This window comes from Carcharodon carcharias, chromosome 5 (genome assembly GCF_017639515.1).
Source record: "Carcharodon carcharias isolate sCarCar2 chromosome 5, sCarCar2.pri, whole genome shotgun sequence".
In the NCBI taxonomy this organism is placed as follows: Eukaryota; Metazoa; Chordata; class Chondrichthyes; order Lamniformes; family Lamnidae; genus Carcharodon; species Carcharodon carcharias.
In genome coordinates, this window is record NC_054471.1 from 109,966,792 (window position 1) to 109,981,564 (window position 14,773).

General features: G+C 39.5%; 1 protein-coding gene across 4 annotated transcripts in view; it reads left to right on the top strand.

Moving 5' to 3' along the window:
* lyst (lysosomal trafficking regulator) overlaps positions 1-14,773 on the top strand; it is a 364,467-nt gene that overhangs the window by 115,819 nt on the left and 233,875 nt on the right. For all 4 annotated transcript variants that reach the window (XM_041187582.1, XM_041187584.1, XM_041187583.1 and 1 more), the window contains exons 5-7: positions 1,486-3,547; positions 10,123-11,125; positions 12,973-13,134. In XM_041187582.1, coding sequence (XP_041043516.1) covers positions 1,486-3,547; positions 10,123-11,125; positions 12,973-13,134 — 3,227 coding nt within the window. The remainder of the gene's footprint in view (positions 1-1,485; positions 3,548-10,122; positions 11,126-12,972; positions 13,135-14,773) is intronic.

Here is a 14,773-nt window from a genome sequence, read left to right on the forward strand (position 1 = left end):
CTACAATCATGTAGTCAGCTGTAGCCATTTATCAGTCCAGTTGTTTGTCCTTTTTTTTAAGCAAACAGAATTTAACCAAGGAATGTGGATGAGAAACAAATTTCTTCTAGATTTTTTTTCTTCTTGCCTTTTTGGCCATGACAGTAGTGATTGAACTCCATCTGCTATAGCCTTGCCCACTTCTCTAATTTGCCCCTCTTAGTTTCTGTCTCCATCCATGCAATTCACCCAGTCTCCTATATGGCGCTTTTAATGTAGGAAAATGCAATGTCCTTCACAGAGGTGTAATCAGAGATAATTGGGTGGTGAAAGAAGAGGTGATACTAGCCAGATTAACCAAAAGCTTCATCAAAGAGGTGGCTTTTTAAGAGGATCTTAAAGGAGGAGACAGAGGTGAAGGCTTAGGCAGCAAATTCCAGACTGAGGCCTCCTTGTGGATCAAGGTAAGAATTTGAAGAATTTTTAGGAGCTGGTTTGATGCTGTCATTCAGTGAGATGTTAAACTGAAAGTCCCTTTAGATGAATATTAAAATTTTCTTTATACTTTTGGATGAAAATCAGTAGTGTTCTCCCAGCTACCACCAGTACCCTGGTCAACATATCCCCCCACTCAATCAATATTACCAAAAACAACTTAATTGGTTTCTCCTGTTTTTAAGACCTTGCTGTGTACACAATAACCATCCTTCTTACTTACTTAACCACAGTCACTGTATTAAATGTTGTACATGAAGTTCTTTCAGAAAAATCTGAAATGTGCAATTAGATGTGATATAATCTATTTATTTTTAATGGCAAAGATCCTACGAGGTAGGCAACTCATCATTTGCAGCAAAAAAGGTAAGATTAAAATGTTATGGAAAATGACATAATAGGTCAGAGGTTACAGAAAACCATGTTTCATTTAAAAATATGTTTAACATTTGTAATTACTGTTGCACGGTTTTATCTTGAGCACAATTAGATTATGCAAAATAACTGTTCAGAAGAGGAGTTATATTAGACTCGAAACGTTAACCTGTTTCTGTCTCCACGGATACTGCCAGACTTGCTGAGTTTTTCCAGCATTTTCTGTTTTTATTTTAGATTATACAAAACACTGCTTAGCTTCTATGAAGAAAGGAAAAGGTGAAAACCAATACGACTTATTTTCAAATGATATGTTTACAGCTGTCCATAGTATAAGGAGGAGCCTGCCACAGATGAACAGCTTTTTATTTCTTCTTCTGTGCAGAATCACACAGCAATGCCTTGTAGAGCCCAATTGCTATTATCATTCAACAATTATAGTCATGGTTGCTTGCAAGCTGCATATCAGTAAATTTAGGACTTATACAATTCAAAAAAATGTGTAAAAATTAGTTCCTAATTCCTTGTTTCCTTGATAGTTCTGTATAGTAACTTTGTGCTAATATTTTTTCTTGATAACTAAGCATGATATTGGAGCATTTTGTACAATATTCATAATGTTTTTCTGTTTCTTAGATTATAACCTACCTGCACTAGAACACCTTTTGTTTACCAAAGAGACCAAGTACTCCGCAACCAAATCTCAGGATAAAACGGCTCACATCCCAGACGGAAGCTCAGTTTTATACGCTCAGGTACCATCACGATGTAACACCAGCAACTGGAAGACCAAGAGACAACGTAGAAACACTCACCGCTACTCTTTGAGGGATGCCAGGAAAACCCCACTTTCCACATCTGACTCTGAAGTCAATTCAGATGACAAGAGTTCAGTCATGATCAGACAAAGACGACAACAGACTTTGCAGCCTTTTTTGTCATGCCAATCAAGAGAGGACTATAGCTCTTCTAAGGACAGTTTTTTTCCATCTTTAAAAGTTGGAGAAGTTGCACAGAATAGCTTAAGTTTAGAATGCACTGCCGCTCCACTTCAAGAAGTAGATTTGGAGTCATCCATGTTAAGTAAAATGGAAAATACTCCATTTGATCTTTGTCACGTTTTGTTATCTCTGTTGGAAAAAGTTTGCAAGTTTGACATGGCCTTAAATCACAATCCAGCATTAGCAGCGAGCGTTGTTCCCACATTGACAGAGTTTTTGTCAGGATTTGGAGATTGCTGCAACGGTGATGTATCTGGTACTGAGGAAGTTGCTGCAGGATGGACGCCAGAGCCAGCAGCCCTTGTGCAAAGGATGCTTTTACGAACTGTGCTACATCTCATGTCAGTTGACATAAATTGCAGAGGTAACATGCCAGATACACTAAGGAGGAATATTGCAGACTTGTTGAGGGTGACATTGAAGATTAAGAACTGCATTGATAAGCGCCCAGATCCCTTTGTCCCACGTCCAAAGAAGACTTTCCAGGAACTCAGTGAAGATTTTTCTTTCTCAAGATCTCGTCATGAAGTACTACTTGTGCCAGAGTTACTTGAAGTGGTTTTGCAAATCTTAATCTGTACGCTACAAACAGCATCCTCCAATCCTTTCTTCTTCAGTCAGGCCATGGACCTTGTTCACGAGTTTACACAACACCATGGCTTTGAATTGTTTGAAGGCACAGTGCTTCAGATGGAAAAGTTGGTTACAAAAGATGAACCCAAGTCTATTGAGGCAGCAGAGCATATCAAATCCTTAATCAGTAGTGTCATGAAAATAATTAGCATTGTCAAGAAAGTGAAATCAGAACAACTCCACCAGTCTGTTTGTATACGCAAGCGGCACAGGCGATGTGAGTATTCTCAGTTCATGCACCACCACAGAGATCTGTCTGGTCTCCCAGTTGCAGCATTCAAAAATCAGCAATCCAAAAATCCTTTTGAGGAGACATTAGATGGTGAAGTTTGCTATCCTGACCGCTGTTGCTGCATTGCAGTGTGTGCCCACCAGTGTCTGCACTTGCTTCAAGAAGTTTGCTTAAGCAGCACTTGTGTCCAGATTTTATCAGGCATGCATACTGTGGGAATTTGTTGTTGTATGGACCCAAGATCCATCATTGGCCCCATGCTTTATGCCATAAAATCACAAACTTTAAAAAATTGTCAGCAGCACATCTTGAATATTCTGAGTAAATTTATCCTTGAGCAGCTTGGGGGTGAGGAGGTTTCAGAGAGATTGAAACAAGTGAGTTGTAACATTTGCACCATTGATAGTAGCCAGGTACCTGATATTGCAGAGATTCTGCATGGAGGCCTCACAGACGTTGGTTCCTCATCCAATCTTGCCAACCCCATTTACAGAGCAGATGGTATTCTGCCAAGTGGAGGATCCAGGGAAATGTTGTGGACTTGGGAGGCTTTGGAAGCCTACCATGATCTTCTCTTCATTGATGATACACAGCTGAGTTTGCTAGTTGCTAGCCATATATGCCACCTAATCCAAAAAGGCAATGCAGTGGTTAAATGGCAGCTTTACACTCATATTTTTAATACTGTGCTTCAAAGAGGTGTAGAGCTATCTCATCGTACACAGCAACTAGGATTAGCGACAGCCTCTTCCGAAGTGTGCAGCTACCACAGTTTGTCTCAGGATGTCCTTCAGCTTCACCTACACACATTGCCTTCACTCTTTAAATCCAGGTGAGTAAAGCACCATATCTCTTGATTTTGTTCTATTTTAAAGTGACAGACCACAGTTTCATTTTAATAAGCAATTAGATGTAACAAAAATGGAAGGAGTAAATTTAAAGTAAATCTATGATGTAATGACCTGATGCACCTTAGCCCAGATGTAGCATTCTGGCCTCTGAAGCAGTCAGTCATTGTTTCAGGTTCCAATTCCAAGTACAAAATTCAAGTGGACGCTCCAGTGCAATTTTGAGAGAGTGCTGCTCTATTCAGCATGTGGTCTTTTAGATGACACGTTAAACCAAGGAAATGTAAAACTTCAGGTGGATGTAAAAGATTCATGGGAGTATTTGAAGAAATGCAAGGGAGTTCCCCAAGTGTCCTGGCCAATGTTTATCTCTCAACCAAAACCGGAAATAGATTATCTGGTCTTTATCTCATTGCTTTTTGTAGCGCCTTGCTGTATGCAATTTACTGGCAGCATTTCCTACATTGCTACAGTGACTACATTTGAAAAGTGCTTAATTGGCTGAAAAGGTGCTTTGGGAAGTCCTGAGATTGTGCATAGCACTATAGAAATGCACATTCTTATTTGTTACACTCCTATTCTGTGCCACAGATGTATGAGGAAGTCTTCTTGAATTCTTGAACCCAAGATGATGATCTTGATGTTGTATCTGGGCACTTAGAAAATAATGGTAGGATTGGGCAGAGTCAACATGGATTTATAAACAGGAAATCATGTTTAACAAACCTGTTGGAGTTCTTTGAGGATGTAACCAACAGAATATCTAAGGGAGAACCGGTGGATGTGATATATTTAGATTTTTGGAAAGTTTTTGGTAATGTCCGACACAAGAGGTTAGAAAACAAAATTAGAGTACATGGAATTGGAAGAGATATGCTGGCATGGGTTGAAAACTAGTTAACAGACAGAAAACAGAGAGTAGGAATAAATTTTCAGGTTGACAGGTTGTGACTAGTGAGGTACTGCAAGGATCAGTGCTTGGGCCCCAGCTATTCACAATCTGTTGATAAAAATAATTTGGATGTGGGGTATAAACGTAATATTTTCATGTTTGCGGATGACGCAAAACTAGGTGGAATTGTGAGTGGTGAGGAGAATGCAAAGATGCTTCAAGGGAATTTGGAGGGGCTAAACGAATCAACAAGAATTTAGTAGATGGAATACAATGCGGGAAATGTGAGGTTATCCATTTTGGCAGGAAAATCAAAGATAGAGTATTGCTTAAATGGTGAGAGGCTGCAAGTGTTGACCTTCAAAAGGACTTGGGTGTCGTTTTTCATGAGTGACTAAAAGCTAACATGCAGCAAGCAATTAAGATGGCAAATGGTATGTTGGCCTTTATTGCAAGAGGATTTGAGTATAGGAGTACAGAGCCTTGGTGAGATCGCACCTGGAGTATTGTGTGCAGTTTTGGTCCCCTTACCTAAGGCAAGATATACTTGCCATAGAGGGAGTGCAACGAAAGTTCACTAAATTAACACATGGGATTGGGGCGATGGTCCTGTGGGGAACGATTAAATAGATTGGGCCTTTATTCTCTGGAGTTTAGAAGAATGAGAGGTGATCTCTTTCAAACATACAACATTCTTAACAGGGCTCAAGAGGGTACATGCAGGAAGGATATTTTCCCTAGCTGGGGTGTCTAGAGCCAGGGAATACAGTCTCAGGATAAGAGGCAGGTCATTTAGAACTGAGATGAAGAGGAATTTCTTCACCTGGAGGATGGTGAATCTTTGGAATTCTTTGTCCCAGAGGACTGAGGAGGTTCAATCATTGGGTATGTTCAAGACTGAGATTAACTGATTTCTAGATATTAAAAACATCAAGAGATATGGGGATAGTGCAGGAAAATGGTGTTAAAGTAGAAGAGCTACCATGATCTCATTGAATGGCAGAATTGGCACAAAGGGCTGAATGGTCTACTCCTGCTTATGTCCTTATGAAAGTTAATATGCAGGTGCGACAAGCAATTAGGAAGGGAAATGGAATGTTAGCTTTTATTTCAAGGGGTTTTGAGTACAGGAGTAAAAATGTCTTGCTGCAATGGTACAGAGCCCTGTTGAGACCACACCTGGAGTATTGTGTACAGTTTTGGTCTCCTTACCTGAGGAAAGATATGCTTGCCATTGAGGGAGTTCAAAGTACGTTCACCAGACTGATCCCTGGGATGGCGGGATTATCCTATGAGGAGAGATTGAGGGGATAGGGCTGATATTCTGTAGAGTTTAGAAGAATGAGAGGGATCTCATTGAAGTGTACAGAATTGTTACAGGGCTTGACAGGGTAGATGCAGGAGGGATGTTTCCCCTGGCTGGGGATGGAGTCTAGAACCAGGAGAGACAGTCTCAGAATAAGTGATAGGCCATTTAGGACTGAGATGAGGTGGAATTTCTTCACTTCGAGGATAGTGAACCTTTGGAGTTCTCTACCCCAGAGGGCTGTGGAGGCTTAGTCATTGAGCATATTCAAGACAGAGATCGATAGATTCCTATATATTAGAGATATCAAGAGATATGGGGATAGTGCAGGAAAATGGCATTCAAGTAGAAGATCAGTCCTGATCCAGTTGAATGGCGGAGTAGGCTTGAGGGGCCGAATGGCCTACTCCTGCTTCTACTTCCTATGTTCAGTGTAGTTGCCAGAGCATGTGCTAAAGACTAGACACTGCTATTTGGAGAGAAATGGGAAAATCAAAGAGTTACCCAGTCCACACATTCTCACTTCCTGCCAGCAGTTGGCGAATAAGGTGGAAAATGTTTAACTTCTTGCACTTTCAGAAGAGAGGGAGAGCATATCTTACCAAGTGGGATAGGGCAAGGAAGAAAGAAAGATAATTTAATTTCAGAATAGAACTGAATATGTAGCTGCTGAACCACTGTGCTATAGAATTACATGCGATGTGTAGCATAGAAACAGGTTATACAGTCAACAGGGCACCTATTGATCTGTGACTTGGGTTTGTATTCCATCTACCTCGTTTTACCTTAGAACATATTTTTCTATTTCTTTTCTCTCATGCATTGGTTTAGTTTCCTTTTGGAAGCATCTAAGCTATTTTCTTCAACCACTTCCTGTTGTGATGACTTCCACATTGTAACCACTCTCCAAGTAACAAAATTTCTCTTTATTTCCCTATTGGATTTAATATTACTTCGGAGAGCTAGCTTTAAATATAGCCCATGCCGATAGGATAGAAGTAATTGAATCTTTTTTGTTTAATTATCCTATTGGTATTTGTGAGTTATGGCGCTAATTGATGTAAATTATTTATATTCCCCCATCTCTCCCCCCCCCCCCCACCCCCGTCCCCATCCCCCTGGCACTGCCCCCGCCCCACAACTTCAATCCTGGTACATATGTATTTTTCTGTGGAATCTCCTATTAGATAGATTTAGGGAAAGAAAATATCCTACAAAGTGATGCCAGACAGACCAGTCTGCACTACAGGTGCTCTGTACCCATTGCTGATATCCTAATACACGCATCTGCGGGCAGAGGTGAAAATATTTTGAACGTGGTCATTTCTGTTTCCAATGGATGCTGATTCATCATACTCCTATTGGGCACCACTGCAATATGTAAATGCCTAACTAACTGTAATGCTGGATGCTTCCTTCAAAGGCAAATTGTCATCTTAGAGACTGGATCAGTAGTGCTGTCGTCTACAGCAAAACTACTTGCAGGCGCAGTGTGGCATAAAACAGGCACAATAACAATGTGGTCTGAAACATGCCTACCTTGCTATGTTACTGCTTGCTACGCTGCCGACCTATGGGAATTGTACAGCGCAGTGGCCCAGAAGGCAGCTCACTTTGTAGCCACTTTGCAGCCCTTGCAGCACCAGGATGATAGCAGCCATCAAACAGAGCTCCTCTGTCGCTTGCTCACAAATTCATGCCTGTGTTTGAGGGTTTTCACTCTCTTCATTTTTGTCCATCTTTTCTGAGTCCTCTACTCCATTAGCCTTTGCAATAATGGGTTGTGATGCATTCTGAGGCTTCTCAAATGCTTTCAAGATATTTATCTTTTAGTATGAAACTCCTTTAATTGTCCTGTTTCTTTAAATTTGACCTATGTTGTTTTTTTTACCCACTGCCACTCTGAAAGTCATAACACTGAGAGGAAAATCTACGCTTCACTTTATATGGGTTCAATATTCTATTTGATCTGACAGTTTGAAACACTGAATCTAGATGAACAAAGTAATTGCTGATATTATTATAGTGTGTAATAATTGCTAATATTTATTTGTGGTATCTGTCATTTGAAGGGGAGTAATGTATGTTATTAGTCTTAAAATCACTTTTCTCTGCTATAATTTAAAGCTATTGTGTAAAGAGATTGCAAATACTGGACATCTGAATTAACAATAGAAAACACAGACAGTTGAGTGAGTATTTGGAATGGGAAAATACAGTTTCAAGTGTAGAGCCTCTTACTTTTTTGGTGTTTTACCTCTGATACATGCCTCATAATTGGCACCAAGGACTACTTCTGTAAGTAAGCTTATGCTCCCTATAAACTGGAGTGTGCCTTTACACATCACATATCTGGATGATTGGGATGAGCCAAGAGCATAAACAAACTCTGGTTGCATTATTTAGGCTTGTTGGATAGATCATGTGCCCACTCTGGAAATTAAATGCTCATTAGATCATGGCTTGAACTTTGAACTGCTATGCTGATTTATTAATAACAAATGTGTAGTTCAATAGTAGTAATGGCAAGCACTAAGTTTACAATAAAATACCCAGAAATTAGTTATTCCGACTGGGATGCAGAAAATGACTTAATAGCCAAATACTGAAACTGGACCTAAGAAAAGTCCTTGACCATAACTTTGTGGGTGTTTGTTACTAATTTCAAAGAGCACTCTATCTCTCTTTGATTTCAGAATATAGTTGAATTGGTGAAAACCTGCATGATGTATATCATCCAATTTGTTAGATGTTTGACTTTTACGTAGAAAATCAAAATTTTAACTCACAAATTCAGATGCAGCTGCCACTGAAGCATGTTACTTAAGAGATACATAGGATTTAAATTGAATGGTTTTGGTTCTTCCTGAGAGCACATTACTTTGTTTCAAACACTTAGATGTGGGGATATCCCAATTCCTACCAAGAAAAGCAGCAGCTTTTTGAGCTGTAAATCAGAGACAAATTACGCTGTTTGTTTTACCGAAGTTTATCAATCAGATCGGGACATTCATTTAATTGAACCTTGTTTTAACTTCAGGGATATTACATTGAAATGATAGTATAAACCAAAAATGCTAGGCAGAGGATTGCATTTTGTCAGACGCTCTTCATTTTACTCCAGAAACTTCAACCTGCCTTTTCTTTTTTCAAATACTGTTGGACCCCCAATATATTACACAAAATAAGAGCTCATGGTATAGGGGAAATATATTATCATAGATAGAGGATTGGTTGGTTGACAGGAAACAAAGAATAGGGATAAATGGATCTTTTTTGGGTTGGCAAGCTGGAACCAGTAGAGTGCCATAAGGACCAGTGCTTGGGCCACAACCATTTACATATAAATAATTTGGATGAAGGGATGAATCTATGGTTGCTAAATTTGCTGATGACTAAAGATAGATAGGAAAGTAAATTGTGAGGAGTACATAGAGTCTACAAAGGGATTTGGATAGGTTAAATGAGTGGTAAAAAATTTGGCAGATGGAATATAATGTGGGAATATGTGAACTCACCCACTTTGGCAGGAAGAATAGTAAAGCAGCATATTATTTAAGTGGTGAAAGATTGCAAAACTCTGCAGTACAGAGGGATCTGGATGTCCAGGCACATGTATTACAGAAGTTAGTATGCATGTAGAGCAAGTAATCAGAAAGGCAAATGGGATGTTTTTGTTTATTGCAGGAGGAATGGAATATAAAAGGGATATTTTGCTACAATTGTATAGGGTATTGGTGAGACCACATCTGGAGTACTATGCACAGTTTTGGTCTCCTTACTTGAGGAAGGATGTAATAGCATCAGAAGCAATTCAGAGAAGGTTCACTTGACTGATTCCTGGGATGAGGGGGCTACCTTACGAGGAAAGGCTGGACAGGTTGGGCCTGTATCCATTAGTGTTTAGAAGAATGAGAAGTGATCTCACTGGAGCATATGAGATCCTGAGAACAATTGACAGGGTGGATGCTGAGAGGATGTTTCCCCTTGTGAGAGAGACTAGAACCAGGTGACAGAGTTTAATATAGTATCTCCCATTTAAGACAGATGAGAATTATTTTTCTCTGAGAGTTGTTGTCTGTGGAATCCTCTTCCACAGAGAGCAATGGAGGTGGGTCATTGAATATTTTAAAGACTGAATTAGATGGACTTTTGAATTAATAGGGGAACCAAAGGGTATAGTGGGTAGACAGGAAAGTGGAGATGAGGCCACAATCAAATCATATTTAAATGTTCATACATTTCCAGCATTTTCTGTTTTTAAACACAATATGACAGAATGATCTAAATTTGAGTTTGAATTATTTTTCTTTCAGAACAGTTTGTTTTGCATAAAGGAAATGTGTGCTTGTTTTCCACAGGATAGTCAGAGACCTCTTTTTGAGCTGCAACGGATTAAATCAGATGACTGAGCTGATTTATCTAGACTCAGTTAGATCCTATGCTCTGAAGGTTTTTGAAACCTTAATCCTGTGCCTTGGGGATCAACAGCTAGATGCAGGAATGCAAGGTGAAGAGACTGATGCAGAGTACTCTGCTTTGGATCCCAATGACACTCCAAGTAGCCAACTTACAGCATTGCATAAAAGTGAGATGCAGCAAAGTTTAAGTAAGTTTTATGCTGTTCTGAAAGAATCATACCCCAAGAAGAAGAAAGCTAAAATCATTGACACCCACTTAAATGTAATAAACTTGTTCCTTTGTGTTGCATTTCTATGTGTTAGTCAAGAGCCTGAATCTGATCATGACTCTGTCAATGATTCTGAAGACACCTCAGGCTATGATAGCACAGCCAGTGAACCTCTGGGTAACATGCTTCCTCACTTATCACCAGACAGTGTTGTTTTGCCTTCGAAAGAGCAGATCAGACGAGCAGCCGATGTGTGGTCTGTGTGTCGCTGGATCTACTTGAAAAACATAGTATTCCAGAAACAGTTCCATAAACTTGGTGGCCTGGGGGTCTGTCGTAAACTGATGAGAATCATCATTCAGCAGATCTCCAGCTCAAGGAAAGACAACATAAAAGAAAACAAAAGTAACATGTTTACTCAGGGTGAAACTCAAAAGGAATTGGAAATTGATTCACGTTCAGCATCAGGTCTGGTGGCTAAAAAAGAGTTGTCAGATATCAGCAGTGGTGAGGAGTCTGAAAATATTCAAAAAGCAACAGTATTTGGAGACCAGTTGGATGAACAGAGTGTTGCACTAGAAGGTGATGAGATGCCAAAAGATTGGGATGCTGTAGAGCAGGAACAAAGTACAACAGAGGAGGATTGGGCGCTCCAGAGCATCAGGCTGTTGGAAGCTTTATTAGCCATCTGTCTCCACACTTCTAGGAAAACCGATGTGGAACCTTCTCCACAGGTATGTTTTTCAATGATTTTTCTTGTGTCCTGGCAGCATGATAAGATGCCAACATGCAACGCAGTATGTTGGGCTGTGGGTCCATAATTTCAATCTCCGAGTCCTCACCTGTCTTGCTGTGGGGTTTATGTCAGTGGAATGATTCTTAGGTCACAGTTGCAGTCCTCTCAACAACTTCTGGCATTAGTAGAGACCTGGGATGTGGTCCCCTATTACCCTGTTGGTTGTATGAGCTGTCTGTCGTAAACTGATGACAGTCCTCATTCAGTAGACCTCCAGCTCAAGGAAAGACAACATAAAAGAAAACAAAATTAGTACGTTTACTTAGGGTGAAACTCAAAAGGAATTGGAAATTGACTCACATTCAGCATCAAGTTTTGTGGTCAAAAAAGATTTGTTAAATATCAGCAGTAATGAGGAGCCTATTAAAGCAGAGAAGGTAATGGAGAAAGTAATTTATTCCCCCTCACCCTCTTGAAGGGTCTAGAAGCTAACAAGATGGAGCTCAAAGACTACCAAGGTTACATTTCTCTACATTATATTCTCATGGCTCTGTGTATAATTGAGCTTAACCGTAACCCAGTGTTGAGGAATCAATATAATTTGATTATTAGCCTTTGAGTTTGTAAAACCAGAATATGCATATAACTGAAAGACAAGAAACTAAATCCCTTTAAAACGATTTTTGTGCTATTAATATTTTGGCTCTAATTCTAGAAGATTGGTGTCTGTGTCCACTCTTGGTGCTAACACTCCTAAATCTTATTTCATAACCCTGGCATCCGATATGTAGACCCAGTTTTTTTGTGGATCAGTCTCTTTGTCCCTACACTCTTCTTAAACTTCTCCGCCTTCTCTTGCTTTCAAAAGTCTCCTGCTCAAAACCTGTTTCTTGGGCATACTTTATCTGTCCTAATTCTTCTACTACTGACATGCTTCTTTTTATCCTCAGTGAAGCACCTTCGGATTTTTACGATATTAAACTTTTTTGAGAATGCAAGTTTGAAGTTTTTATATCTCAAATTTTTATTGGAATGTCAGGAAACAAACTTTTGAGGAAGGACATATTTAGGAGTAATATAATAAATTTGATGAACTAATGTGGAATCATCAAATTGTACAGCAGAGAGAAAGCCATTTGGCTCAATTTACTTACACCAACACTTCATTCCTATTCCTCAGCCCATTACGAAGATTTATCCATTTCCTTCATAAGACCTAGTATGGATTCTTTTCCCACCACTGTTTCTGGTAGGGCATTCTGCACAAAAAAAACCTCTCAAGCTCTTCCTTTGTTTTTAGTGGTGATCTGAATGTTTAATACCCTTTGGTTACCAATTTTACCAACTCACCAAGCAGTTATAAATAGTCGGTTCAAAGGAGTAAACCAAAGACTAAAAGTCTTAACCAATGAGAAAGACAACACAGGCATTGACCAAATGAATCATCAACCACAATGCACACAAATAAACTATAAAGTTACTCACCTTTACTGCCATCTTCGTTTCAGGATGACACTGACCAGTTCATGGATGTTGTTAATGCAACTGCTAGATAAGATTTTTAGGAGCAACGGCAATAAGTTGCATTTATATTGTGCCTTCAATGTAGTAAAACATCACAAGGTCTTTCACAAGCGTTAATAAAAAAAACTTGTCAGCAGATCACAGAAGGAGATGGTAATACAGGTGACCAAAAGTTTGGCCAAAGAGGTTAGTTCTAAGGAGCATCTTAAAGGTAGTGGAGAGTATAGGGAGGGAATTCCAGAGTTTATTAATAGTATTTGTGTGCTGCAAGAATTCGAATGTTATAAATGAAATTTAAATTTTTCATTTCTTAAATCCCAGGACCTCTCTGTGGATGAGATATTGACTGAAATGCGAGATCAACTTGTTCATTCTGGTATTGTTGATTCTGATCTGGCCAAGCCTCTCTTCGATTCCTTACAAAATGTGTCTCTGGGAGGAAGTTCTATGGATGGTTATTCTGCTGAGCAGGACAGAAAAAAGGTGATGCTTTTAAGTTACAGTTAGATTAAATATTTACTACAAGTTTGCTTTCTTGAAATGAACTAACTTTTTGTTCTTTATGCACACAGTTAAATATTATCAAATACTGCTTTGCCTTAAACAAAAATCTCCACAATACCAAAATATTCATGTTCATGATCTAATTTTGTACATTAGTTTGATTTTCTTCTTGCTTGCTTTCAGCAAGAAAGGTGGTGGACAAGGGACCTTGTCTGAGGCTTCTACCACTGCTGCTAAAAAATATTATTTAATAAGTATTGCAGTGCTACATTGCTTAATTTTGATTTGCCTTGCCTTGTCTGTACCAAGGCTTAAATTTGGAAAGCATTTTATGATTAGTTAACTTGATCCCACAAGCTGTGGTTAATTTTTTATATTTGAATGCAGCTTAGCATCTTTTTTTCCTGTTCAACAAAGTTATATTTCATAAAGCAAGTCTATTATAAGAAATGCTGATTTAGTAACAACAGCAACTTGCACTTGTATATCAGAAGCAAAATATTGCAGATGCTGGAAATCTGAAATAAAAACAGAAAATACAAGAAATACTCAGCAGAAGTGGTAGCATCTGTGAAAAGATAAACAGTTAACTTAATAGTTCAAGGATCTTTCTTCGAAACCGAAGGAAGATAGAAATTTAAAAGCCTTGTGCAAGTAAAATTGGGGGGAGGATGTGGAAGCATAAATGATTAGGCAGAGTAGATAGAGGGCAGAAGAGGTTAAATGATACTGGATTTCATAGTACAAAAAGCAAAGTGAGTGACAATGTTTGTAGTAAAGAAACAAAAGATTTGACCAGAGTGGTGTGAATGGCAGAATAGTGAACAGCTGTGTCTGAAAGGAAAAATTTGAAAAACAAGATTAAGTCTGGCATGTACACAAAAAACAAAATGGTGGTGGAAGTGGAGACGAGTTTACAGTCTGAAATTGTTGAACTCAATGTTGAGTCCAGAAGGCTGTAAGGAACCTAATCGAAAGCTGTTCTATGAGCTTCTGCTGAACTTCATTGGAACACTAAATCAGACCAAGGATGTAGATGTCTGCATGATAAGCCGGAGAATTGAAATAGCAGGCAACCTGAAGCTCGTGTTCATGCTTATGAACTGAGCGGAGGTGTTCCGCAAAGCGGTCACACAATCTGCATTTAGTTTCCCCATTGTAGAAGAGACTGCATTGTGAGCAGTGAACACAGTATACTAAAATGAAAGAAGTACACACAAGGCCCTGCTTCACTGGAAGGAGTGCTTGGAGCCTGGATGGTGAGTAGAGAGGAGGTAAAAGGGCAAGTATTACATCTTCTGCATTTGCATGGGATGAAGTCCAGCTGTTGGGGGTAATAGAGGAGTGGACCAGTGTGTATTGCTAGGGGAATGGTCCCTTGGGAATGCTGACAGAAGAGGGGAAAATATGTTTGTTGGTGGCATCGCAAAGGAAGTGGCAGGAATGGCAGAGGGTGATCTGTTGAGGGCAGATGAGATGGAAGGCGAGGACAAAGGGAACCCTATTGCAGTTCTGGGAGGTAGAGGAAGGGGTGAGAGCTGAAGTGTGGGAAATGGGTTGGACACGGTTGAGAGCTCTGTTAACCATGATGAAGTGGTAATCCTCAGTTGGGGAGAAA